This window comes from Caloenas nicobarica, chromosome 8 (assembly GCF_036013445.1).
Source record: "Caloenas nicobarica isolate bCalNic1 chromosome 8, bCalNic1.hap1, whole genome shotgun sequence".
Taxonomy (NCBI): Eukaryota; Metazoa; Chordata; class Aves; order Columbiformes; family Columbidae; genus Caloenas; species Caloenas nicobarica.
Window position 1 is genome coordinate 7,858,077 of NC_088252.1, and position 27,777 is coordinate 7,885,853.

General features: G+C 38.4%; 1 protein-coding gene across 2 annotated transcripts in view; it reads right to left on the reverse strand.

Moving 5' to 3' along the window:
* Nucleotides 1–7,779: 7,779 nt before the first annotated feature.
* PIK3CB (phosphatidylinositol-4,5-bisphosphate 3-kinase catalytic subunit beta) overlaps nt 7,780–27,777 on the reverse strand; it is a 101,761-nt gene continuing 81,763 nt past the window's right edge. For both annotated transcript variants that reach the window (XM_065639836.1, XM_065639837.1), the window contains 10 exons: nt 26,201–26,344; nt 24,427–24,526; nt 21,881–22,059; nt 21,134–21,243; nt 20,735–20,813; nt 13,209–13,376; nt 12,603–12,726; nt 11,411–11,556; nt 9,712–9,844; nt 7,780–9,285 (listed from right to left, as the gene is read on the reverse strand). In XM_065639836.1, the coding sequence (XP_065495908.1) occupies nt 9,148–9,285; nt 9,712–9,844; nt 11,411–11,556; nt 12,603–12,726; nt 13,209–13,376; nt 20,735–20,813; nt 21,134–21,243; nt 21,881–22,059; nt 24,427–24,526; nt 26,201–26,344 (1,321 nt within the window). In that variant the 3' untranslated portion in view covers nt 7,780–9,147. The remainder of the gene's footprint in view (nt 9,286–9,711; nt 9,845–11,410; nt 11,557–12,602; nt 12,727–13,208; nt 13,377–20,734; nt 20,814–21,133; nt 21,244–21,880; nt 22,060–24,426; nt 24,527–26,200; nt 26,345–27,777) is intronic.

Below are 27,777 nucleotides of genomic sequence, written 5' to 3' on the forward strand. Positions count from 1 at the left end.
CTCTTGGTTTTCAGCAATGAGCCCAATCATGAAAGAGAGCATGTAGAGGGAAATATTTATATTAGATGTCCAAGCCTACTTTCCATAATTACGTGGAATAGCGGTTGAGTAAGAATATCCAGTTGCCTTGTATCTGCAGGATTTTTCAAAGCAGGTCTTTGCTCCATCTGATGGAGAGCAGCTTCTCACTGATCTTAACTAAACCTGCATAACCAGGACACTTACAGGTTTGTAGAGCAACAGATCCAGACATCACCAGGTGCAACGCAGTAAGGGAGAGACTTCCGTAAAGCTACTCAGACTTCTGCTTTCATCTAAGCAGGTGTTTTTTTATGACAGATAAAATGAGCTGGCACAAAGGAAAGAAAGAACTCACAGAAGAAAGCACAGGAGATGGGAAGCACAGTCGAAAGAAGCGAGAGCGGCTATTTAAGAAAAGATTTTCTGGATTGAGCCTCTTCTCTGGGTCTCCTAAGAATAAACTGTAAGTACATCCAAGATTATATACTGTATACCTTTTTAACCAAGAATTTTTTAAAGTATTTCCAGAGCACCTTGCAAAAGAGCCACAGACACCTTTGTTACCTCTGCTATATTAACTGTTTCACAAACAAGGAAACAGTTATGGGCTAACTAATGTGACAAGCAAGTCACAGACAGAAGTAGGTATGAAAGGAAGGTCTCCAAACCTTGTGTGTCTGCATGTTTATCTTACAACCATTTCCCTGTGCTTCCTCCCACCCAGCAAGAGAGATTTAAATGGGCAGCACCTCTACCAGTTGTGATGACCCAGGGTGCTGTCTCAGGGAATAACATTGCTTCAGCTTTTGTTGCACAGATTTCTGCAGCTCCAGGGTATAATGGACAGTGGGAACGTATGGGCAGCAGCCAAAATCACTGTTCAAAGTTAGTGTTACTAAGTTTCTTGAATCAGAGCACAGTTATTGCTTATGTTTCTATAACAGTGTCTCTATGCTTACTGTTTCTCAGAGAGAATAAAATAATAATAATTAAAAAAAAGGACAAGCAATGCAAAACTATTCATTTTTTAACCAAAGAGGCAAAAATGAGTTTGAGCTTACTGCTTTGTGCATGTATTAGCTTTGAGTTATTGTCATCAGTCTTATGCGACTTGAAATTCTCTTGGTCTTTATACTTGACATTATTCACTCTTAACATGAGGTAAACTTAGTGTATGCATCACGCTATGATCAGGAGTAGCTTCCAAAAAGTGTCTTTTCTCATCCATTACAAGAGCTGTTTTCTATACAAAGCTCCTAAAAAGAGTCTGTCTTGGATAATTATCATGAAATTACCGTCTTAGCAGGAAGTGCATGCAAGTCCAGCAATTACTCAGCTAACTACATTAAGCTTGATAGCCACAGCAGCTGGTTACAAGCTTGACATAAGATTAAAATACACTACCCAGAAACGATCCCGAGAGCCAGATTCTTCTCTCGGACTGATCCACTTGCAGAACAACTAATACCTAAAAGGGCTTTGCTTTGTGATTCATTTTGCTGCATCGCTGAGGAACTGAACTGGAAACACAGTCAAACATCCAAGGAGTTAGTGAATTAGAGCTGTGAATTTTCTCTGTTGTTCAGAATTTCACTGAAACATGCATTCTCAAGGCAGACAAATGCAACTGAATCAGTAAAATCATGCTTTCTGGGCCTTGATCCTTATTTGTAAGTGATGAATATGGATTTTCCTCTTTGATCTAAAAAACCTGAAACAGTAATATAGCATCCTCTTTCTCGTAGTACTCTCACATTAATGGGAAGGTGTCTTCAGACTTCACTGCATGTATTTCCGCCAAGACATTGCATGGCAGTATTTTTAAAAAACATTCAATGCATCAAGGCCTACACAACTTTCACAGTGGTGTAGCCAAATCAGATCATCTCTACTGTCACACTCTACAAATCAAAACTGATTTGCAAGCTCTTGTAAGGGATTATTGTAAGCTAGTGTCTTGATTTTGAAGTACTATTTTATATAAAATATAATGGTATATAATTCAGTAAATAGTGCTTTTCTTTCAGCCCTTCCATCTCTATTCAAGGATAGTGCAATATAGGGCAATCTATGAGCCAGCATAATTATTAGTGCATGCAAATGGAAAAAGAACCTAGTACAGGCGAGGTCTACTAGGTCTGAGGCCTGGAATTCAGGTACACAGAGCTGTATGAAATTTGTCTTCATGCAAACACAGGAAACTCATGCCATGGTCACCCACAGAAAAGCTGCATATTGAAGAACTGAGTAGAAAGCTCCTACCTAGCTAGTTATGATTAAGGCTTTTGTTTAAATGGTGACAAATCCTTTTAAATAATTTTATGTTCTAAAACTAAAGGCTTATCAGTGCCATCACAGCACGACAGCCAGACTCTCCTTTTTCTGTCCAGTCCTCTTTTCTGCAGGTGACCACACATTGCACCTGCTCCTAGTGTATCATAGGTAAAGCCTCATAACAAGTTCATAAATCACGTACTAACTGCTTCTGCTTAGCTCATTCATCTAGGAAGCATATAGGTTAAACTTGTCACCTTCCTTTCTGACTGTTCTAGCCCTCAGGGAAGAAGTCAGCTTTTTGAAGACAAGAAGAGATGTTTACACAGGAAAGGTTCCAAAAAGCTGAAGCCAGCGCGGGAGGAAATATGCTCTTTAAGGCAGCCGCACTCTGGGAAAATGTGTCCGAAATGTGAAATCCTCGTCTGCCGAAAATGTGAGACACTACACTCAGAAAGCAGCTTTATTGCCCACAGCCTGCTTGATCACTATGACAGAGGAGACACCAGCTCTAGTGCATTGATTGCAGAAAGTCAAGTATATGGAGGTGATTAAAGATTTGGCGTGGGTGCCTTGTCGGTACCTGACTATATCCAAAATGCTAAAGCTTGCATCCATTGAGGCTGACTGGATCTCCGGTTTGCGCAAACTGTATGCAGTGTCAGCAATTACAACCGTATTGTAGTTCATACTTACTGTGCATAGCAGATGCACATTTGCTAATTTAACTAGCATAAACTCTGCAAACAAAGATTTGTAAGCTGGAGCTAAAGGTTTCTGAGCTGTTAAGAGCAGGAATGGTTTCAGAAGCAGTTTCAAAGAGTTTTCTTTTTCTTTTCAAGGAAACAAGATTATCCCATTGAGCTGCAAAAGACAAAGTGAATATTAAATGCAGAACCATGTGGTGCATTACACTTATTTGTAATGCCGAGGTATGTTTCAGTGTCGTTCATGGTCTGAAACACTAAACTTTTCATTTATTTTTAAATTAACTAGCATGGGTATGCAATTTGATGGGGAAACTGGGTTTCTAAAGGCTATCCTGGCCACAAACACTGCAGATTGCATTTGAATTCCCTTCTAGAACATCTGAACTTTTACAGTCTTTCAGCTCCTAAATTATGATCCAGTACCTTTCCTTATGAGGAACAATAACAATTGCAACTCAAAATCTTCTTTGGGTTTAAGATCTGTGTAGTACAGCACCAAATAAAACAGTATTCAAAGTTTAAGCATACCAGTGGAACCCACGCCTTGAGATGTTTGTCTCCATTCCCTTCACAGTGCATGGAAGAGCTTGCCCAGTGACGACCAGGAGAGCAGCACGGTGACTAGCCAATACACACAGGTAGGGGTGGGTAGCATTAAGGTCTGGGCATACACAAGGCTATTCACCTTTATGGAATTCATAAATACAGCTTAAGCATGGAAGCAGCCTCTGAAGCATATCAGCCCAAACTTAGCAGCATGCATCTTCTCCCAAGCCAACTGGCACAAATCTATATGCAGGATGAATTCCTTGCTATTTGGTAGGGAATGGGCTAAACAGACTTCGTCTCACTTTGACATTAAGAGTTCTTTTATTAAGCCAAGTGGACAGAACACAGGCTAGGAAGTTTGGACCTTTGGTTCACCACTCCTCTTCCTAAGTTCCCAAGCCATTAGTCCACAAGGGAAAGGACTCTCTGTCCTTCCCACTCCCCTTTTGGAGCTGTTCCATTTTTGTTCCACTGCATGTTTGGTAAGGGGACTAGAATCCAGATTTTTTTTTTTTTCCTGTCCCTAGGGAGTACTTTAACTGGGCTATATCATCCATTCTTGTGTTGTGTGGTTGGTCCCCCTGCCCCCATGGAAAAGTTTCAACAAGAGGAATTCAGAGCCATGTATACAGCATCCCCACAATCCAGAGTATCCTGAGCGATACTGCTCAGCTCCTTTTCTGATGTCAAATGAACACTCAATGCTCCTTATGCAAAGGAACTAAAGAGACAGTTTCAGAAACTAGAATGAGCTACTTTGCCCATGTCGTACAGGTGGTCAGATCACAAATGCACATCCAGAGAATGCTCACAGGGCAAAGCCTGTTAAGTAAAATATGTAGGAGAAAACATTAGGCAGGATTCACAAACAGAAATCATATTTCCATGGTGCTCAATTGTCACTTCCGCTCATTTGCTTCATAAAAGCCAAACAATACCCAGCAAATCAGAATTAACCTTTTACATGTTCTAGAGGTGACATAACAAGTAAAGTTCTATCAGTATCTAACTGGCAGTTTCCCTTCTGGTTTGCTAGAAGACAGACAGTAAGTTCCTCATGTGGGCTGTTAGGCTGGAAAGGCATCCCAGTAACAGTAGCATGCAAGCCCAGCTCAGTGAAGGAAATAGCTTTTGTTTGTTTGTTTGTTTTTTTCCTCCTCACTTCACCAACAGTTACTGCCATTTTGCTAGGCTATTTGAAGAACAGCTAGTAATATGAGCAGGGTAAATAAATTCCTTGGTCAGCATGGGCAGAAGCACATACCCTCTTCTTGATCAGGCATGAAGTCATGCTTGGAAAGAGTAACCACAATATTTTTATTATGAAATGAGGTAGCATGAGCAGCACGGTACTCAAGTTTTCTCAGTAGCATTAACTGGTAAAATTACTGCACCTTTCTTGGATTGGCTACTGAACTCTGCTTCAGAGATCTGCTTGGGATCCCATATTACCGAGACCATGTTTGTTCTTTCTGCACGCTCGGGTTTACATGAAAAAGTCCCCAGTGTCCCCATGGAAACATTAGAAAAATCCAGCTCTGCTGACTCCCCAGCCCCTGCACTAGCAGACACTTACCTGTGCTGCCTAAGTAAGTGACCCACGTAGGCATGAGATTGTGCATGCTGTTCCCACAGAAGATATCAGAGGAAGCTTTCACATCCACACCATCTAAACCAATTTTCTGAGGACAGGCAAAGCTAGTTTTTTGAACTGACCTGCCAAAATATGAAAGATCAGCAATCCCTATGTCTATTTAATCACTTGAGATTTTACAATTGTGATCTTACTGTGACTGACTTGCAAAGCTATTCCAGTTACAGAAATAATTTCACCACTCACCTTATGCCCAGACTATATCCACCAACAGTCAGTGGCAGACAGACATGCCTCAAACAAAACAGTTCTGCACTGGAAACAGTAGTCAGTGTGGTATTGTGGCCAGGAAATAAAACCATTACTTTGAGCATAGTCTGACTTTCATCTTGTGAGCCAGGCCAGAATGAGGCACATTTGTCTATTAAAAAAAAAAAAAAAAAATCCAACAGCCATATGCAAAGTGTGAGGTCCACCAGCAATACAGCATTGCCATCTCGTGTGGCAGCACCTGCTAAAATTTGCATTCATCAAGACAGCTCTACTACTTCATCTCTTGACAGTATTATGTCAGACAACTTATTTTAAAAGTTATTTTAAGAAAACTTGCCAAAAACCAGAATGCATTATCTGAGTACAGCATTTCAGCTTTCGATTTTAAAGCCAGCTCAGACATGTAATTATATTAATACAATATACTGTGAAAGAATAATAGAAATACTGATCACATACATAGAAGATTTAGGCTTGAAATAATTCCTAAAGCTATGGTCATAGCCTGACATGTTAATTATTAAGAGCCTGTACTATTAAATTATCTGATTTCAGTAGCTCTAGGAAATTAAAGAGGAATATCGGACTATTAGATATATGAATAGGCTCTGTCAAGGCATTTGCTAGGATGTGAATGACTTAACAAATCAACACACCACTGTCAATAAAACCAATAAAAGCACAAAAGGGGAAGAAAGCAACTCCACTAGTGAGGGGCAAATCCCTGTGAGCTTTTCCCTTGGAAATCAAATACAGGACAAGCAACAGTGTAAAAGCAGCAGCTGTCACCATTTGTCACAAATCAAATTATACAAGGTAGAGAAAACAAACCCATCAACTAATCATGCAATCAAAAAAACCTCATCAGAACAAATGTATACAATATACACACCCTATACATACCCTATTTCAGTTGTTGTTTCTTAAGTAGTCTAGGTATCTTTTCCCCTGTCAGATACAAGGCAGGTCTTGAGAAGCAGAGCTGGTTTAAGTAATTTTTCCAGTGGAAATGCACAGACCAGATTAGAAGTCAACTTAGAGAAAAGTAATTAACATGAGACTATCTGAACTGCAGGTGTTTTACACTAAAGTTGTAGCTTATATTTCTTTTCTACAGCTGCATAAAATTATATCCTTTCCGAAGCTTCCACATTTAAAAAGGTTATGTTTTCACTCACTGTTATAAACAAAATCTTTAAACTCTCATATTATAATCTGACCATTTGATGCCTTCTGAATTCTGCCAATGGTCTAAAATAATGGCTCAGAAGAAGAAAACAATATGATCCCACTCAAATTAACCTACCATTACTTCAGGAGATAAGTACAGAAATAATTAATGGACTGATGTGACAAAATTCCACTGTTCTCCTCTTGGATGACAAAATGGGGAGGACAGACTGCCTCTCCTACTTTTCACGAAGTGGTTTATTTATTTATTTACTTACGTATTTTCTGAATGAGAATCTGTATGCCACAAGCTGTAGCATGGATGATAGAAACACAGGGCAAGTGGTTATCTATTTACTAATACAATTCAGCAAAACAGTACTCCTCTCAAAACTTAACTTGAAGGTATCACAAAATTAACCTGGGTTACTTTATAAACACAGCTTCATGTAAGGTTCCCCTCGAGAAGTCAGCCTGGAAAAGCATTTTTGTGACATGTGCTATCCTCTCAGCTAACTGACAACCAAGTTCAATTTACATGAGGAAAATGTATTCTTTTCTTTTGCTGCCAAACACGGAAATACACCATTTAACAAGCCTCTAACTTTCTTTCCCGATTCTTGCTAATAAATTGCAAAGAGTAAATGTAGTGAAGGTAAAGACAACCAAATACAACATATCCCATTCAAGGGCTATTAACCAATACAAATACTGAGCAGAAGCAGTATTTTCTAATAATCTCCGAGTACTAGCACTTTTAAAGAAGATGGCAAGGAAATCACATTGCCTGGCTCAAATACTTTTATAGCCTGCATTAAACTGACATCCAAAAAAAAAAATCACATTACAAACCATCTTTACTCTGTGCAGTACCCCAGTGGTAACCGAGGGAAGGTGTTTATGCATCTGGAGGTCAGTGCTACTTTCTCCATTTTGCTGATGGGAATCTAAGGCACTCACTGGAATGACTTGTTGAAAGCCTCAGAAGTCTGGGGTGGAACATGGAACAGACTTGCCTTTTTAGCTACAGATACAAAGATTAGCCTGGATGGTGAGGACAAGAGAATCAAACTACAGCATAAAATGCTATTCTGGCTCCAGACAGGTTCTTGACCTTTAAAAGAAATAACAAAACCCCCAAACAACAACAAAAAATAATACATCACTCTCAACAAAGTAAAACCACCTTTAATTAAATTCCTACAGAAAACAACATTCTATGCAAAACAACTGTTTAGTCAAAAAGTAAATATATATATGTTTAATTCTCTTCCAAATGTCAACGAGAATTGAGCTACCAGTGTTCCTTGGAGAACAAGCAGTAGTTAAAGTCTATCTTGCTGATGTTCAGAAACAGTACGTTACACCTTTTATCAGCAGTTCCCTATTGCACGTAACAAATTTGCTCTCCATTTAAGCACCTAAAAGCCTGGTACCTCACTAAATAAATTAAAACAAATCCAGTTTCTTCAGCAACCATCTTCAACATATATATCTTGGTAAAGCAACATTACTGCAAGCTTTTAATAAATATGGAAAGATTAATGACTTCTCATTGGTGTTTTATGGAATGATCTATACCCATAAACACTTGCTTTTTCAAACATTTGTGGGTTTTGGTACATATGCTCTAAAAATCACTATGTGTAGTATATTTAATGAAAATTTTCCATATATAAGTCAGTACATTTACATGGCACAACTAATCTGAGATACGCATTTCAATGTAAGGCTTCTTGCTGAACCTGAAATAAAGGTGCCCCTTAAGGAGCTGAAAACAAAGCCCCAGAAGCCAAATGGGAGACCATTCACCAGCGAGGGATTCTCAGACGTGTTCGGAATTGGCCTAACTTTCCTCTTTCTGAAGGGCTGCTTCTGTGTGCGTTGTGTCAGAGGAACAAAATTGTGCAACCCTGAACATCTGGACACTGCATCATTTTAAAAGGTCCATCCCCCCGCCCCATCTCTCACCCCTCTCCATCTTACAGATACCTGCTCTTCTTTTGGCAGCAGTATAAGACATGAAAGCAGCTCCCTGTAATACAATGATACTGTGGTTGCTATTTACAGTAGAATTAATGCATCTGTGCCAGTAGGGCAGAGTTCTTATGAAAAATATACACAATGTGGTCATTTTTAGCCAGATTAGGATATAAAAAAAAAATTTCCTCTTCAAGTCCCAACTTTAAACAAACACCAGTTCTGTCAGAGGTCTTCAAACCTCCTGAGTATGTTAGGGCACATTACCCCAACGTATAAAACCAAATATTTACATCTCCATAAAGTACCAAAGAATTTTTAAAAATGCCTAGTAGCTCTCAGCGTGCAAAGTCAGCAGGAACTGATTATCCAGGATGTTCGCTATTTGTAGAGACAGTCTTGGAATCAAGCATTCAGAAGCAGAGTGCAAAAGACTCAGGATTTATTTCAGCACATTTCTTCTTGTTGTTTTGTTTTCTTTGTTGTTTAAAATAAGTTTTGTTGGTCCATGCTACAGGTCCCCTTTAGAAACACTTATCAAGGTAACATTCAGCTTAGTGCAAATGCAAAAATCTTCTAGGATCTGTAATCTTTTCGAACAGTGTGAGCCATCCAGTTCACTTTAGTAGTCCAGCTTTCCCGGAGTGCTTCATCAAACTTTTGCTTAAATTGTTTTAGTGCTTCTTCTTCACTCTTCCCTAAGGCGAGAGAGTCCTAAGAAGACAGGAAAACAAGTACTGTTATGAATTTTAAAAACCACAGTTAAAGCCTCCTTCACCTTTCAACACAAACCACATTGTGTTTGTTTTGACACTTTTTCACTGATTATTCATCAAGCAATATATTAGTAGTATTTTCTGGGTTTAAAGATAAAAGTAAAGAATTAAGCAAATAATTTTCACCTTTACAGGTCTATGCTTGTGCAAGAGCCAAGACATAAAACACCCCTGAAATGACTACACTTAAGATGCAGGGATGCTGAGCTCTTTATAGAATGGCTGAGAAGAAAGTATATTCATAGTTTCCTTTCACCGTGTGGCAATCTTGAGAGAAATAGGAAACAAAATGTATTCATCTAGGAACCAAAACTCACGTACTGGAAAAGTGTTAAGTCCCGCTGAGCTGTAGATCTTACTTTACCTTGAGATACTGGATGTCCTTGACAGAGGTTAGCTCTGGAAGCCCTGCAGTTAACATCAGTGCAAAGAGTGTAATAAATAGGTTTCCGTGTTTTCGCAGAATCAAGTATGCTTCTTCACAATACTGGCGGAACCTTCATGTTCAACCACAATGCACATGCAACGAAGACAACACATGAGAACTTACACTGTTGACAAATATATGTAACCATTTCAAAAAAATTGGCCTAACACACATATCCTAGGAACATGGTAACAGAAAGGACAACAGAGATGTCTACAGAACCTCCAATGCATTCCAACAAAAATAACCCATGCCTCTCCAACAAGCCCGTAAAACATTGGTACAGGACCAAAAGCTTTAAAGAAAATTTAAAAAGCATATTCTTCCGAAAGACCAAAAAATGCCAAAGGTAATGCCAGTGTTTGACCTTCCTGAGAATGAATTAGGTGAAATGCCCTGCTGATCCTATATAGTGGACCTACGATGGAAAAACAGAACCTCTGTAGCAGCTCCTGCCAATCCAGCCTGTCTGTACAGTAATTCCTTCCTGAAAACATGGTCAAAATTGAGCTGCCAGATCTGTCATAAAGACCCATCATGCAGACACTTGAGAACTTGCTCAATATTCCTAAATGTGCCACTGTCCAGTGTTCAATCTGGAAAATGGGAAGACCCCTTCAGAATAAGATGACAGTCTATATTTCGAAGAATAAATCTCTTCTGAGGCATTTTTCAAGAGAAAATGGAATCCTACTGCTATTTAAAGTACTCCATATTCCACAGCTCTTGCAACAGCACAGTCAAATAACAGTCTTTGCTTACTGGTTTTAAAAATGGAGCTACAGGTTAATTTGTTCACTCTCCGGGAGAGTCATGTTCACTGGCAGGTGTTTTCCATTCTTCTAGACCCACCATTACAAATATATGCACAGCTGCTTCTACCAGAAGCAGCCAGAAAATTTGTCAAGCCATATCCAGGTACTTAATTTCATGCCTACCAAAAACTTCTTCCTGTGAAAACTGACAGCAAAGTGGCAGGAAAACATCCACAATGCCCATCCTGTCAACTGGTGAGAATGATACAGAAGCAGGAGAGAGGGGGGAAAAAAAAAAAAAAAAAAAAAAAAAAAAAAATCAATCTATCTCAACAGGTAAGATCACAGAGGGTAGTTTTTTCTTGTCATGTGCTTTCATGTTCCACTGTAGCTCTCTAACCCAAGTTGGGAAGGGGCATGCAACAGTGTTGGATTCTGAGCAGATGGCTGTAGATGCCAGAGCATCTAAGGCCAGGACTGGTCAGCGTACTGAGTGTGCGTGGATGGACAGGAAGGGCAGAAGGGAGCCTGTTTCTAAGTCCACTGCTTCATCTCACTTGAACCAACAGTCTATGGAATCCCTCCCTAGTGCACAGTGCTGCTGAAGGTAAAAAGATGAGCCCAGAAGAATCTGCTATCTCCTGCCCAAGATAAAAAGGTAGTGTAGCTTTCTACTGCAGAGCTGTGGTTTCTGACGTATGAAGTAATGTGTATATATATTCTAGCTTAGGTAGAGTAGTAGATAACATCGTAAATGCATGGTAGCACACCTTCATAGAAGTACAAGTGAGCAAACCAGACCCAGGCAGGTTCTTGGTGTGCTGGAAATTATCACCAGAGATCATCTCAGTTACAAATTAAGAAATCAAAATAATACTCACCGACCAAATTTCTCAATGTTCCCTGTTTTTCCTTGTTGAATAACATGAATGAAATCATAGGTGAGTATGAAAGGTACCCGTTCCCTTTTAATTCCAAACTTGGACTTGAAGTTTCCAAGAATATGCCCAAAATCTATATGAAAGAGCTAAAAAAGCAGAAGCGAAAATTAATTTCTCCAGTTAAATATTTCCCTTATATCTCTACAAAATGCTGGTATCAAGAACAGTTAACTCATAACGCTACTCTCCATAGCCCATGGTTTCAACCCTTTGGAAGTATTTAGTTTTAAAACATTTCAAGATTTATTTAAAGTCAGCAATAACATCCACGATGTTACAAGAGACCACTGCTACAAATCAGTGTGCAAAAGATTATCTCAGATTTAAGCTTCTGGTGTCTGCCAATAGACATCTTGTTGGTAATATCAGATAGAGAAATGAGCCCAGCGATGAGCCCATGAGGCTCAACATCATAATATCCAAGGGCTTCCTACATAAAGTCAGGAGCAAAGCTAGTAGAACTTAAATTAATCTCAAGGAATCTGTGACAGTTCTCCTGATTTAGAATCAAAGATAAGGGCATTTCGGCTTTCTTCTAGTAGGTAAAAACTTAAAAGAATGTTGCAAATATCTGTAAAACTCTCACTTTTATAACCCTTGCTACTTTTATAGTCAGAATAACTTAAATAAAATCAGACATGTTACAGTGAAAAGTAGCAATTAAACAGGGAAATAAATTTCTAAGAGTTTACCTAGGTTCTAGATTTTGAGACTTCTGCTCACAGCATTTAGCTGGTACTGAGTTCCGTATAGAAAATTTCTGCAGGAGGGACTGCAGAGACTAACTTCAGGAAAGCTATACCACTCAAAACTGCAATTCCTGTATTTTTAATGAAGGTCTTTTGCAAGATACTCTAAGACTACTTTTATTCAATGAATCTGAACTATTAGCAGGCTTTTGGATGTTCTGAAGTTGTCTAGAACAGCCTCGCTTGATACACAATTGCTGACTAAACAAGCACTGGTCAGTCCTTTTGCTCTTCTTACATTTCCTTTCTTTGAAGCTCTCGTCAATTCTCAGTAAACAAAGACAGCAGTTCCAACAATGCATGGATTTCATTTTACTGGGACACTAAAGAAATTAATGGTTCTCAAGATAATTCTCAGACAGAGACACAAAAGAGATTTTTACCTGCCCATTTTTTCTGACCATGATATTGTCACTGTGTCTGTCACCAATTCCTAACACATAAGTAGCTACACAGTAGCCAGCACAAGACAGAGTAAATTCTTCAATGGCTCGATCCAAGTCATCCCTAAAAGCACAAAGACAAACAATGTTAGTGCATACTACTGCTAATTTACGTCATACCTTGACCTCAAAAAAGGATTTTTGCTTGTTTAAACCAGAAGCCCATTAGGATGTTGTAAAACTGTACATATTTGAGAGAAAATACAGTAAAAGTTATCTGTGGAGAACAGGAGAAATGGAAATACTATGAAAGGCTACAACATCAAGACTTGAGTCCCATGTAGTTTTCTTGTGTTTGTTTGTTTTGCCAAATCTCGTATGACTTACTCAACAACATGCAGTCAAAATGCTGCAAATCCCAGAATTTCAGCTGGATTGTTGTTTGAATTGCAAAGGCATCATGAATCTGAGTCAGAATTCACCACACTAGAAAAATAAGTAGTGACAAACCCGCCAGAAGAGCCACACATTCCTCAGTATTGAAATAGAAACTTACAGGAATTTTGTAGCTTACACTATGGGTGAGAAAATAACTGTAGAAATTACCCTAAATTGTATTCCTTCAGCCAGTTTAAGAGAGCATCTTTGTTGAAGGCAGCGGCGGCAGCAACGTTGCTACTATTTAACTGAATGTCAGCAATGGTTTCTGAACTAGAAACAGCCTCAATAAGGCCAGAGTGATCTCCAGTTGCTAAACACCCATACGGCAATATCCTGAAACAAAACACAAATTCATGTTAAAACCAAAAATAGTAAGACTGTTTCATTAGTGTATCAATATTCTGAGCAGGCTGAATACTCAGCGCTAACTTGAACTCGAGCGCTAACTCTTGAAGGTTAACATACAGATTTCGCTTGCAAAGTTAAAATAGCAGCAATATATTTAAAACATTTTTTCCTATTACATACATATATGTTAAAAAAGAAATTATAAGCAACCCCAATTTTTCCCTTTGACTAGGGAACACATTTACTTGTAATTTTATAGGAGAAACCATAGAGGGAGCCCTTTCATTTGTTAATTTACTGGCTAAACAGAGTGAGTCTCATGTTCATTCTACACTAAATTATTTGTTCACATGGAAAAGAGGATCTTATCCTTTTCCCTCATTCTTCCTATTTCAACTTAAAATGCTAGAAGTAATTTTAAATATAAACATACTATAATGTTTTCCAACTCTTACTAATTTTAAGCATAGAAACCTAATGAAAAACAGGAATACATCTTTTAATCTGCCTGATGTGTAAGAATACACCTGTGCATTCATGTACTATGCCTAGTAAAAATATCTACAATATCATTGCATTAAAATAAGACAGTTAAAGATATGAATCAAGGAGAGATGTGCCTACATAGATAAGTGTATTTTTCCAGAATGTTTCTTCACTCCAAATGCTTAAAATGCTAAATGGAATGGCAACTTAGATGGAAGCTCAACCTATGCTATGGAAGCATAAAGGAAACTCTTCAAAGGCATTGCACCACAAACGGAGGTGTCTGTTCTCATGCTGGGCATCTTGTGCCAGGACTATTGTCTCAATTCTCGTCATGGGTCCATGTATAAAAGAACAGATGCCCATGCAAACATAACTGCAGTACACAAAAACGTACAGACTAGCAGTCACTAACTTACGAAGCTGTATAAAAAATCGCAGGACATATTAACATACTTGTGTGTGTGCGTATGTCTGTATATATAGGAAAAAAAAAGCATTGCTGGTGGAGTTGTCATCAGTATTTATGTATAAAACAGATACCAAGTTTGATTGGTACAAAGCAGAACCACATCTCTTAACTGGCACACTCTATTATCCGAAGCCATGGAAGAAAAATAAAATTCTGGATGAAATCAACTGGAACTCCTTGGCATAACAGCTATTACATAACTGAGCAGTTTCTCTACCTCAGTAATAACACACAACTCAAGTGGCACAAATAGTAGTAACTATAGATTTGGAGATTCTTCTCTAATGGCATCAAAGTGAACTGAAAACCAGATTCAAGGGGTATTTAGTGAACACTCAACTTCAAAACAAAAAAAGAAGTGCAGATTTGGAACCTTCTTCCCGTTTCTATTCTAATCTACTTCCCAGTTAAAACCTCAACTCCAGACCAAGAGGGTTCTCACAATGAACAGACTGGTATCTGTAATTACTGAACAGCAGCGTTCATGATACAAGGAAGCACTGCCCATCCTTATCACGACACGACAAATGTAAGCCAAATATTGCCAGGTTAAAGTGCACGCTGGCCTTCTTCCACGGCATTTCAACCCACCCTCCTTGCAGCCTAACTGGGCACATGTCCAACAACTTCCCCTTCAAAAGCAAGCAATGATGAAAGCCTTCAGCCCCTTGAGGACTCTGCGCTTACAACTGGAGGAAAAAACATCCTTGTCAGAGAGACAGTTTGACAGGAGTCAAGTTAGGGACAAATCCTCTGGGCCCTTTCCATCCCATCCTGGTCTTTCTAACTTCAACATCTGTCAGCAGGATATGTATGCTCCCTGCTTTTAATGCCAGTAAAGACCACAGACAGATCAATACAGCAATTCTGGGCAGGACACAAATTTTCTTCTTCACTCCATTTAATTCTGGTTTTTATTTCAAAAGGTTAATTCTCCAGAGCAGTATCCTTCCAAATACACCACCAAGTTATAGTAATTTATCAACACATTCTCTGTGACTTCAGGTCCAATGGTTTAAAAATAATTACATTCTTCATCCTTGTTACAAATACATTTTTCAGTATGTTTGTGAACTCTGATTTCATTCATACTCAGCTGCTTAACATCAGACTTCACACGCATCAAGGGAGACAAAAATGAAAACTCACTATAAATAGGCAGTGAAATGAAAGAATAATTTCGAGAACTCCCTCTATCTGTCCAAAAAGTAACCAAGAACCAGATACTTTTATGACAATTTACCGCAGCAAAGGTCACTTGATATAGATCAAACTCCTCAAACTTAGGTGTTTATGTTGCTCTGTTACATTAATAATTTCTCCCTTAACACACTTCCAATGCTGTAATATAGGTAAAGCAGCAGAAATACTTTTTGATACAAGCATTACTCTCCTAAGAAATGCAACACTGCAGAGCCCACAGCATGCTTGGGAAGGCAAGTGTTATGCTCCTCTGCTGTGACATGCATTTGTAATTTTTAAACATTCCTCACAGAAATAATAGAAAGTTATGTCATCTACTATGAGCATGCCCATACACATGACTTCAGATGTAGAATTTTTTAAAGCAAGAAAACTTGTAGAGTTGTAACTCTGAAAGTCTCATTTTGTCATTCTGCAGATGCAACCTCATATAGATAGCATTTAACTTAGTAAGTTTGTTCCATAATTGCTTATATTTAAAGTACAAGAAACAATTAGAGATAAACTACAGAGAGAACTGAGAAAGTCTTAGGCCAACTATTTCCTGCTCAATTTTCAGGTAACAGTTTGTCTTAGAAATGAACAGGCATGGGGATTAACTAAAGCATATGCTTTTTCAGTTTTATCACTTCTTTCCGGCACTTGGCTGACTGACATCTAAGGCAAACTGACTCCGAGCCAGATGGTTCTAAATGACAGAGCAGCGTTCATCTGGCGTGACCATCTTTGCTGTCTAATGGTTGAGTCTGGACTGAGAGGCAGATGCACTTTACAGCTGAAGTATTCTTCACCTGTGCACTCCACAGTCCATCCAGTGACAGCCCAGGCTGAAGGACCACTGCAGCACATTGCTGCATCCTCCCGCCTACACATATTTCTTTTTCTGATACAAACCCTGGCTTTGTTGTGGTATTTTGTCAGAATGCACACACAGGAACCTCAACAACAAAACACGCCATGGGTGAAAGAGGCCAGTTTACCCATGAGACAAATTAGTTGACAGTAAAACAAACAAACCAACCAACCTTTCTCCTTCTTCAGCTTTAGAGATCTCAAAACCACATATTTCATGTTCCTCCTAAGAGCTGATAATCCCACCAGGAATATCGTGCTTGCTTTAGACACGGACTGGGCTAAGATTTCATTTTAAATTACTACTAAATAACTGACTGCAGATTGCAGTGCAATTATAAGGAAACTGATCCTACCCCAAGCTCCTCGATGGCAGCACATTGGTTGCCACTTGATCCACATTTCTTAGAAGCTGTACAATTTGCTTGTGGCAACATATCAACTGGAAGAGAGGAGCAAACAGCAAGTGCTTCTGCTCTTACACTGGTGAAAGAGGTGCAAAGCTCTGCTTTTACCTGAATGGAGTTATCAGACTTTCTGTAGTGGAAAAAGTTGAAGAGCGCAAAATCCATCATGCATCCACAAGAGGAAAAAGGGAAGCAACAACTTCAGGGAAACTAAAGCCTCAAAGGACGATACAGGGCAAGAAGAAAAGACTCTAGTCAGTGATATGGACATACGAAGTATTTTTCAGGAAAGCAGTTCTGTTTGACACTACTTTTTCTCCTGACACCATGGCTCTTACCCAAGCAAAAAGAAGCAAGTCAACAAGTCCTGACTCATGAACAAGGCAACAGAACCCATTACTGCTGCTGCTAATTCATAGATTTTGGAGCTCCTCCTCTTGAGAGATGTGTAGAATGCAAACATGGAGATCACAAGGTCTTACCCACTTAGCTGCATCCTCATGCTCCAGGCAGTCGGAGTACTGTTTTTGTCCAATTCTGTTTTCAATTAAGGCCATTTCAGAGTCTTCCCTTGGCAACTGTCCGGCTAATGTCCCTTTAATAGACATAGGATTGTAACCCCGCCTCAATCCCAGAATTTTATTTTATAATCAAAACTATGAGAGGATGAATGGAAGGAAGATGCTCCCAGTTAAGTAAATAAATGGAAGAGGCCAATTATAGAACTTCAATTCTCACTAGGAACTTCCTCTTTTTTTTTTTTTTCTTCTGAGACTTTTAAGAAAAATCTTGAACATCAGAGCTACTTTTTGGTTTTCCTTTGTCAGGTTAAAAAATGCTTTAGTCAGGAAAAGCATATTTGATAACTCCTAATCACTATTCCTGTTTGCTAGGCACAGTGTGTGGCCCAGGCTGGAACCACAAACTAAGCTTCTGGGAAGGCAGCAACCAAAAAACGCCTCATCTGGGATTCCACAGCTGCCAGAGATTGTCCTTGCCCTTAAATACTGGATCAGTCTCCTCACAGTCTATTTATAATTACATAAATTATCGAAAGTTTCCTCAGTGTTCAACTTAACACACACTCAGCCACCTCATCGCAAACATACACTTCCAGAAACAATGTATTATTCACATTCCTACATTAACCCATACTTCACTCAAAGGAATCTTTCCATAAGCAGCATAAGTAATAAGTTTATAATTTTACTTATCTGTGTGGGCTGATGTTATGTGCCTTACAAAGCTCCCACTGTTATGCTTCAACCACAAAAAAATTGAAATGAGCTCAAAGAATCTAAATGAAGTATTTTAAGTAATATTTAAACAAGTACTTCTAGCCTTGTAAACAACACTTAAAAAAATTAACACAAAGGATTACAGCTCTTTCAGTTATACAAAATTGAATTTATAGCCTCCAAATAGTTTATAGTAATGTGACACCCAGTATCTTTAGAACTATTTTTTCTAAAAATAAATCAGAATTTGAGAATTATATGAGCTAAAACTGGTGCATAGACTTGGCTGGAAAAGTTCCCCAGGTACTAGAGGGTTGGATGGTAACACTGAACAATGCCCAATAAAGTTTCTCTTTGCAATACTCCAGTATTCCCACAAAGAATTCATGCTTATCCTATCAAGCAAATGAAGGTAAGAAAGCTGCTTTGCAAGAGACTTTGGAAGATACAAAGATATTTCTAAGCTGAAAAATGTTTTCGGACATCCAAACAGTGTTTTATCAAGAAAAGAATGCAAGTCATTGTGAACAACAGTGGTAAGAGTGTCTACCACAAAAAAAAAATATTTGAGTTCATTGTTACTGACACAATCAATTAAAAAGTGACTAGTTTTCATGGGAGGAGACATCGCCCTAAAGACTTAACTAGTAAATACATGAAAATCCCAAAACTCTCCTCATCATTCTGAAACAAGTTTTCCAAACGCTGGAAACTCAGTGTACTCATGATATCTTGGAAAGGTTTATTACTTCATTTTGAGAGAAGTGTCTTTGCAGGAACAGCAGAGCAAATGTGAAGATTCTTCTCCAACTGAGTATTTCTGCCCTAACAGAACACCTAAGTTCTGAGTTTTCGTTTCTACTGTAAGTTTACAACCTTACAAAACCTGCACAAAGGAAGCAGAAATAGAAGCTTTAGCATGAAATATAGGTGAGTTCAGTACGATAAAAACTTCTTTAACACTTTAGTAAAAATGCACTAGGACATTATGCTTTTTCTCCACTGACTTTATAATGGCTAGGTTAGAATTACTTCATTAAAAGTGTAATTATCAGGAAGCTGCAACATATTTTTTCCCATTATATTGTAGTGGTTCTAAATATATCACCTTTCCTGTCACCCTCATCTTACTTTAGAATCTTGTCTTACTCTTGAATGACTATCCACTATTTATCATGATTCAAAAATACAACTGAAAACATGCAGTAACTGAGATTAGCAGGTGGTAAGCATAAAACAGAAGTGCTTTTTCTTACATACATAAATAATAAAAGTCTTTCACTATAGGATACTGACAAGGCTAAGAATATAAAATTCTCCCTATAGACTCCAGCGATAATCCACTTGTCATCAGCCTCCAGGCAGAGTATGTAGTTGTCCACCCATCCAGACTGTAACATCCTAACTCAAGTGGCAAGAATATTATGGGAGTCAGACTCAAAAGCTTTGCTAAAGTCAAAGGAAGGACATCCACTGCTCCTTCCCTCCCTCAAAGGTGGCAATTTGGTTAGTCAGGCATGGATCACCATCGGTAAATCCCTAGTGACTGTTCCAAATCAGCACCATTTTCTTGGTGCAGCAGCACTCCTAGAAGAGAAGGACAAGCCACTAACTTCTCCTCTCCCAAGACCCTCATCTTCACGAAGCCCATTATGTAATTAACGCAAGATGGACATTCCTCTGTTAAATTTTGTAGGAAATACATCACAAGTATAAAATTTATTTGGACAGGATACATTCACTTGTGGCCATGGCAGCACAAACCATACATAACCAAGAGAAATAGGAAAATGTTAGAAGGAAGAACCTGTATTTGTGCCACAAAATTGTTCCACAATTCTGGTAATTTTCAACCAGACAGTGAAATTCTATTATAAAGAATCTCAAGCCTCCTACTCCCACACCCCAAATTACCAGTACTTATAGCTGACTCATTTCTAGAGAGTTCTGCCTATTAGAAAATCTTGATGGTGTATTCCAGATGCAACCCTCAGCAGATAAACACGGAACAGATCTGCTGGCCAAAAGTTGTGCCTCACTTGCGCATATGTATTAGAACTTGAGAGTCACAATTCTCATAATCACCCAATCTCTGTTTTCGCATATGCCTGGAAAATCAGCAACTATTAATAGGCAAGTTTGTTACACGAGGAGTTTAAGAAACACCTCCATTTGGAAAGGTCACAGGCACAAACAGGCAGCACAACACCTGCTTGCTGGACCCTTAGCTCGAGAATTGTTTCCTCCTCTCATACAATGCTTTTTATCTAGATGATTTTCAAAGGATGAAAACAGCAAACTATAGATGAGAAAAGTGGAATTTATAATCAGTGTGGCAACTTAGATAAATGACATGAGAGATGGTGCACAAGGAAAAATATTCTGCTTGATAATAAACAAAAATCACAAAGTTTCACTTCTTCACTTCACACTTCCATTATTTCTTTTAATGGCTAAATTCTTTTGTAATGTGGGTCATCAAGGGAATGAACTGCTAAGAGAAACCATCTAATTAGTTAAAGTAACTGCTTTCTATAGCTTGACGACCTTGGCTTTGACAAGTGAAACCTTTGGCCATCAATCTTTAGAAAGGAGACAGTGGGAAAGGTATTTAAAAAACAGGAAAGCTTTTCTGCTAGAAGTTGACTCTCCATCCAAATAAACTAGCCCTCAAGAGATCTTTACCGGAGATCCAGACCAGCTTCTTTCCAAAGTATGTCCATCAAACGCAAAATCTGGAGTGTCAACATGTCCTGTCGAAGATCTATAATGAGAGGTTGAAAGAGCTACTTCAATTTCTCAGTGTGTTATAGGCAAACTTTCTAATGTTTATACCACCTTCAGGAAAAGGTATCTAAAAATACTCATCAAGTTTAAGGGTTGAAGCGGGATTAACCATAATTATATCATCATGACTGATAATGTCTATACTTTGAAACCCAGTCAGTAGAAGATGCTTAATTTGTTTATCAATGTTAGAATAAACAACGTTTATATTATGGCAATACAGAGCAGCATAGCTCCAGTGCAAGTGTGGGAATGAAGAAGGAAAAGGAAAAATTTAAAATTTTTAGCATTGCTTACCATCACCATTTTTAAAGATGATCCCTACAAGATCTCCTCCAAACATTTTATTATTGTATACTATCCATAAAGGCTTCATTTTAGAATCCATGTATCTACACTTCTCAACACTAGAATAAAATACAACAAAAGTTTTAATCAAATAAGAGTAATTCAACTGAAAAGGTCTAAACATTGTTTGAAACACAACAGCACACATAGCCTTCCAGTTCGGAAATACTTAAATGTTATCTCTGCTTTCATTCTGCTACTACGCTGTAAGCACTTACAAAATGACAAACATATCTGTTATAGATGGCATATTTTGGATACTGTGACTGGCATACACATATCTAATGTTTAAATTGAGCACACACATTTTCAGAGAAAATAGTTTTATATCCTATCTCATCAATTTTTTTACTTTATATTTAAATGCTGCTTAAAGTTTTAATGGGTTTTGTGCTTATTGTTGTAAATAGAAGGCAGGAATGCAGTATAATTCACTTTTGGGCTTATATTTAAATGTGTTTAGCTATGGTAATGCATTGACAAAGAGAGTATTAAGTTTCACGGTGGATCACAAAAATTTTCTAACTTAACTCAGGAAGATACTCAACAGACCTTCTCTGCCTATAGAAAAAGTTCCCTGTGACAGCATGTCTGCTGAAAATACAGACAAAGGAAGTTAAAACACAGATGTGTTTCTGCTTTGCTTTTTCCATGAAAAAGCTACAGTGAAATTTTATTCACTCATTCTTAACTTACTGTAGTTCCGAAAGTATAACAGAAGGATTCAGAGGAGACTGGAGGTCAGAAAGCGCTTCTCTGTAAGCATTTTGCTTCAAACACGTGTGCATTGCATCTTTTCCTTTTGCTTTGCTTTGTTTCATGGCATTCAGCTTAATTAGACTGTTTAAAGTCTTCATTTTGTTAAGGGCTTCCACCTGAAAGAGGGATTTTATTTTTAAAAGTTATTGCTCTGATTTTACACATAACACAATGTAAAATCCAGTTTCAAAACAAAACAGTATTGAATAATTCTGCAACTTAAAAAAAATGAAAATAATAGATGGCAATTAAGATGGCATTCCCAAAAAAACCCATTAGAACAGCATTTTTCTAAGTCACTCAAGTGTCCTAAGCTGAGAGTCACTTTTTAAAGCATAAGTTAACATTTCCAAGAAAACGAATGAGGCATTGCGATGTATGAAAAGTCTACACAAATTCCTTCTTCAAAATACAATTTTCATCCACTAATTCAACAAAGCACATAACATAGGCGCCTCTACCCATATTGAAGTCAACAGAAATACTGAGTGCTTCATATCTCTTAACAAAATCAAACATTACTTGAGATGAGCTATAGATGCAGATACTTCATCGTACCTGTTCAGTTGCCGTATGACCACTTGCACACAATTTCCACATACATAACTACACAAACTTAACTTTTATAGAGCAGAGTCTCAAATGTTTGTTCATTAAAATTCTGCTGAAGTTAAGCATAAGGTAAATACTCTAATCAATTAAAGTGTTCCAAATCGCTATCTCATCTAAGCAATACTGTTACCTTAAAAATGTGTAAAACTGCAAGGCAAATATTTGCAATCAATACAGGTGGGTTTAACCCTTTTACCTCCTCCTCTTGCTTTGTGAAGTTTTCTACTGGTACATAATTTCTAAGAAAACAGGTAAACTAGTGAGGTAAATGTACATAACACTAACAGAGAAAAGCCCTTTGGTAGCAAACCTAGATCGCACATACAACCAATGCAATTTACACATTACATCTACATCTAAACAACTTGTTAGCTCAGTATAGCATAGTTGATAAAACAATCAGCTGTATTCACACTAGCCACATTTAACATGCTCAGTAATACACATATTCTCTAGCAAACAGCATCAATTTAATAACTACAAAAGTTGATTTCTATACAAGGAAGCTTGAGTCTAACTTAAAAGGTGCTGAGTCAAAACTTACCACTTCTACAGACAGACTGAGCCCTGTCAGGCAGGATGCTGTGGAAATTGTACGCAGTTTGATCATAAAATTGAGGCAATGGAGACCTGCCAGGCCAGCCATCTGTCAAAACCAAAAGTGCTCTGCTTTTCCACTATTCTAGGAGCTGTACAAATATCAGCAACAAGGGAACAAAATGGAACCTGTGTTGTACAAACAGGAACTTTTTGAAGTATTTCTACTTTGAATTTCTTCCGTGTTTGCACAGTTGGGATTTTTTTTGCCCCTTCTTTGATTGTACTGACATTTGTTTCCTGTGAAGTGCACAAGAACTTTACTGACCTAAGGTCTATCGCTTAAAGCATTTCATCACCTAATCTTTTCATGATTTTGGTAATACTAACAGGCACTCGTGTAAAGACAGTCTTTTCATTGCCCTGTGAACTGCAGTAATAAAAAGCACGACAGTACATTCCTGTTCCACGTGCCTCTCAAAGTACAGTTTCAAGGTAGACAGTATCAAAACTGTTAGAAATAACACTCATCAGACAAGTACCTACTGAGTTAGGCTTTGTGCCCTGATACAGCAAATACGTTAGTTCCAGGGAGAGACCATTTTTCAAAGATTTCTATGGTCACAATCTAAATTAACTTGCTGAAACTGCATTAGAGACTTCAAACATGATTTGAGAGTATCTCAACGATCTGCTGATACACTTGTTAGTGTATTTAAAAGAAAAGCTCTCACATTTTAAAAGCAAACACTTTTTTTTTTTTGGTAAATGGCACATCTATATTAACACTAAAACAAGTGTTTGGTTGCTTCAACACTTCTATTTCCAGGGAGTACTACCATTATACTACCGTTTCAGGGGTTTTTTGCATCACCTTTTAACAAAAGCCAAAGCTGCAGAAAGCAGTTCTGGACTCATCTAGATAAAGTTTAGATAGAAAGGAAATAGTTTTTACTGAACAAGCTACCCTTACTGGAGAAAAAGCATCACAAGTTTTAAGTGCACACAAACCCTTCTTCAGTTAATAATCCAGACAGTCTACTGTTCTATCCCAAATCTGCACACTGCTGAAAGTATCTTGGACATGTTGAACATCAGGAAAGCAGCTGCCAACCTCCGTGGCACCACAGCGCTACCTGCTTTCTGTGCCAGGGACCACGTCCAGCCAGTCAGCCCTTTTATTCCTCTCTCTCACCGAGGCTTCCTTCTGTTCCCCACTCCCCAGCAGACAGGCTTTGTCAAGGTAACCAAATATGCCACATAGGAGCAATAGAATAAGTATCTGAGTTACAAGCAAGGAGAAGCCAAGATTCATGGAGAAGGGAAGTCTGTACCTGTTTAGCAAGCACCTTCATATGAGCAACACTTCCCCGGCAGTAAGCTTCAAGTATCAAACCGAACTGTACTGAAACAGCAGGAATGTGAACCTCTGACCTAGAAGAAGAAAAGCTTCTCATCAGACCACAGCATTTACAGATTAGCAGTCTTCAAGTCATTAAAATAAAATTTTAAACCAAAACAGAACAAAACAAAAAATAAACACCAAAACACCTCATGGTCACATAAATAAAAAGGCAAATTTCTTAAGAAATAACAGAACACTTATGTGCTGAAGACTGCCTGGTTTCAACACATGCCACTCGTTTCAAGATCTAGGACTGTTCTGGAGGCAGTAATGTTAAGAGGTAGCAACTGTATATTTGTTTTCAGGAACCCCTTTTATTCAAGAAAGTAGTACTGATAAGTCATGGAAGATATTGACAGTCAGGGCTGATGTTAAATCATGTGTTCTCAAATCTTCGTAAGTGAAAAGCCTAAACTTGCCTGAGGGGGAACACTTTGAAACAAACCACTGAACCTTATACCCGAGCAAATTATCCTCCAAAACATTTTGATAAAGTACTTGCAAGTGTAGATTCTTGCATCTGGGCAAGAACAACTGCAGGTTCCAGTATAAGTTGGGGAATGACCTGTTGGAAAGAAGTGTAGGGGAAAGGGACCTGGGGGTCCTGGTGGACAGCAGGATGACCATGAGCCAGCACTGGGCCCTTGTGGCCAAGAAGACCAATGGTACCTGGGGTGTATTAGAAGGGAGGTGGTTAGCAGGTCGAGAGAGGTTCTCCTGCCCTTCTACTCTGCCCTGGTGAGACCTCATCTGGAATATTGTGTCCAGTTCTGGGCCCCTCAGTTCCAGAAGGACAGGGAACTGCTGGAGAGAGTCCAGCGCAGGGCAACGAAGATGATGAAGGGAGTGGAGCATCTCCCTTATGAGGAAAGGCTGAGGGAGCTGGGTCTCTTTAGTTTGGAGAAGAGGAGATTGAGGGGAGATCTCATTAATATTTATAAATATATAAAGGGTGAGTGTCACGAGGATGGAGCCAGGCTCTTCTCGGTGACAACCAATGATAGGACAAGGGGTAATGGGTTCAAACTGGAACACAGGAGGTTCCACTTAAATTTGAGAAGAAACTTCTTCCCAGTGAGGGTGACAGACACTGGAACAGGCTGCCCAGGCGGGTTGTGGAGTCTCCTCTGCAGATGTTCAAACCCGCCTGGATGCCTTCCTGTGTAACCTCATCTGGGTGCTCCTGCTCCAGTGGGGGGATTGGACTGGATGATCTTTCAAGGTCCCTTCCAATCCCTGACATTCTGTGATTCTGTAAATCTGTAACCTATAGTCCATTCTGCAAGGTTTCTGCCATTCACAGAACTGGTTATCAAAAGTAGCGAGAACACATATAACTGCTTTTGTTTTCCGTTAAGACTCTCAACAATAATAGACATTCTTCCCAACTGTGAGGTATAAATATTGTACCTTTACTGCACGCATAGCCAAAACAAACAATAGAACTTTATATACAAGCCTAACTTATCAGATAGAGCTGAATGCATTTTGGGATAGTTTTCGTCAAACAGTAGATTACAAACCACCATAATATATTTTTAATTACAGGCTTGCTCTCATCTATAAATGCCAAATGAAAAGAAACAAAGCGGACTTGTAGAAGATTACAATAATGGCTCATTTAGAAAAATCTTCAAGAAGTCATATTTGAAAGTCCAAACAGACTCAACAGTTTCAGAAAGACATAAGGGAAAAAATCCTACCTTAGATGCCAAAACAACATCTGTCCTATTCTCCTGTTAGCGAGTGCTCTCTCTAATAGAAATCTGGAGAGTGCACAATCAAGGAAAGGTTCATATTTCAGGACTTGCACAAGTTGAAGAAGATACTGAGAGAGCTCTTCATCGCTAGAATGAGATACAGTTAGTAGCAGAGTAACTAGATCAATGATATTCCAGAAATTCAGATGCATATGGCAAATCCAAAGATGTCAGATTTGTTTCAATAGCAAGAATGTCCCCCAGTTTTTCAGTTGCATGGAGAAAGACAATAAAACACAACTTAATGCAACTGATTGATCAATTCATCAGTAAGTTATACCTCTAACAGAATTTCATGGCCCTCAAATGCATAGAGCAAAAACCTGGTGTTTTGTCACGAGCTTTTACAAGACCAAGAACTGAGTGCTAGGTTAAGCATCTGGGACATTAATTATTTCAAATTATTTCAGACTGGACATTGGCTCCCTCTGACTGAGGAGCTGGACCTTTGGAACCACATAAATAACCGCTGTAACCCAGGAGTTAGCAGCAGTGGGCACAGACAAGGAATAATTGCACATACTCAAAGTCACTCAGCTTATAAACAAGGAAGAGGAGAGTATTCATTCCACCCAATGCAATTCAATTAACATGTCTTTAAGTTACTACCTGTCAGTTAACAGGTGTTAATTTATTAAGATACACCTACAAAGTGATCCATTTAGCCAGAATATTTTGGTTTGGGCTTGTTTGTTTGGTTTAGGGTTTTTTTTGCTTTTGTTTGTTTGTTTTAATCATACCAACAACATGAAGGTTTTTAGAGGATAAGGAAAAAGCACATCACCTTTAAGAAACCAAAAAGTGCCCAAATTAGTCCTACTTTCTAAGTGCAAATTTAGGTATTTAGCCACAGTTCATAAACATACCTTTGAAAAGCTCTATGCTATTTCAAGTATTATTGACATAATAAAAATAATTCCAATAATTATTTATAAAATTCTATATTCCGCCCCCCCAAAAAAACCCCAATTATGTTACTCTAAAACAAATGTGAACGTTCCTTGGCTAATTACATTTGAGTATCTTTTCTCTTACAAAAGGCCTGCAGAATTCAAATTCTCTGCAAAGATGGAAGGGAAAGAGCAGAAATTCTTCTGTCAGTCCCTTGAAGACTTCGGAGATGCACACAGTGAATTATTTCATTCTCTCCATCTTACTCTGAAAAGCTTCAGTAACTTGGCAAAAATGTTCAATTATGCTGTGTTGTATTTATTTTTGCCTATTTTTTTTAATGTCAGCTAATAAGATCACCTTTAAGTTATGGTTTTTACCAGCTGCTTTCATCAGACTTTTTAAAGAAGCTGAAAATTGATTTCTGACAGCCAACTGAACACAGTTTTGTTTCGGAGCCAGAACTAAGAATTCTGGAAATAATTCCAGATGTAACAACTCAGTATTATTAGGACAGCCCAGCAGCTAAATTGCTTGTTTGCATTTGAAAGAAGTCAAAATATTCCTTTTTTTTTTTTTTTTTTTTTTTTAAATCCCAGAAGTCTAGCCTTGACCATTAAAAAAATAAA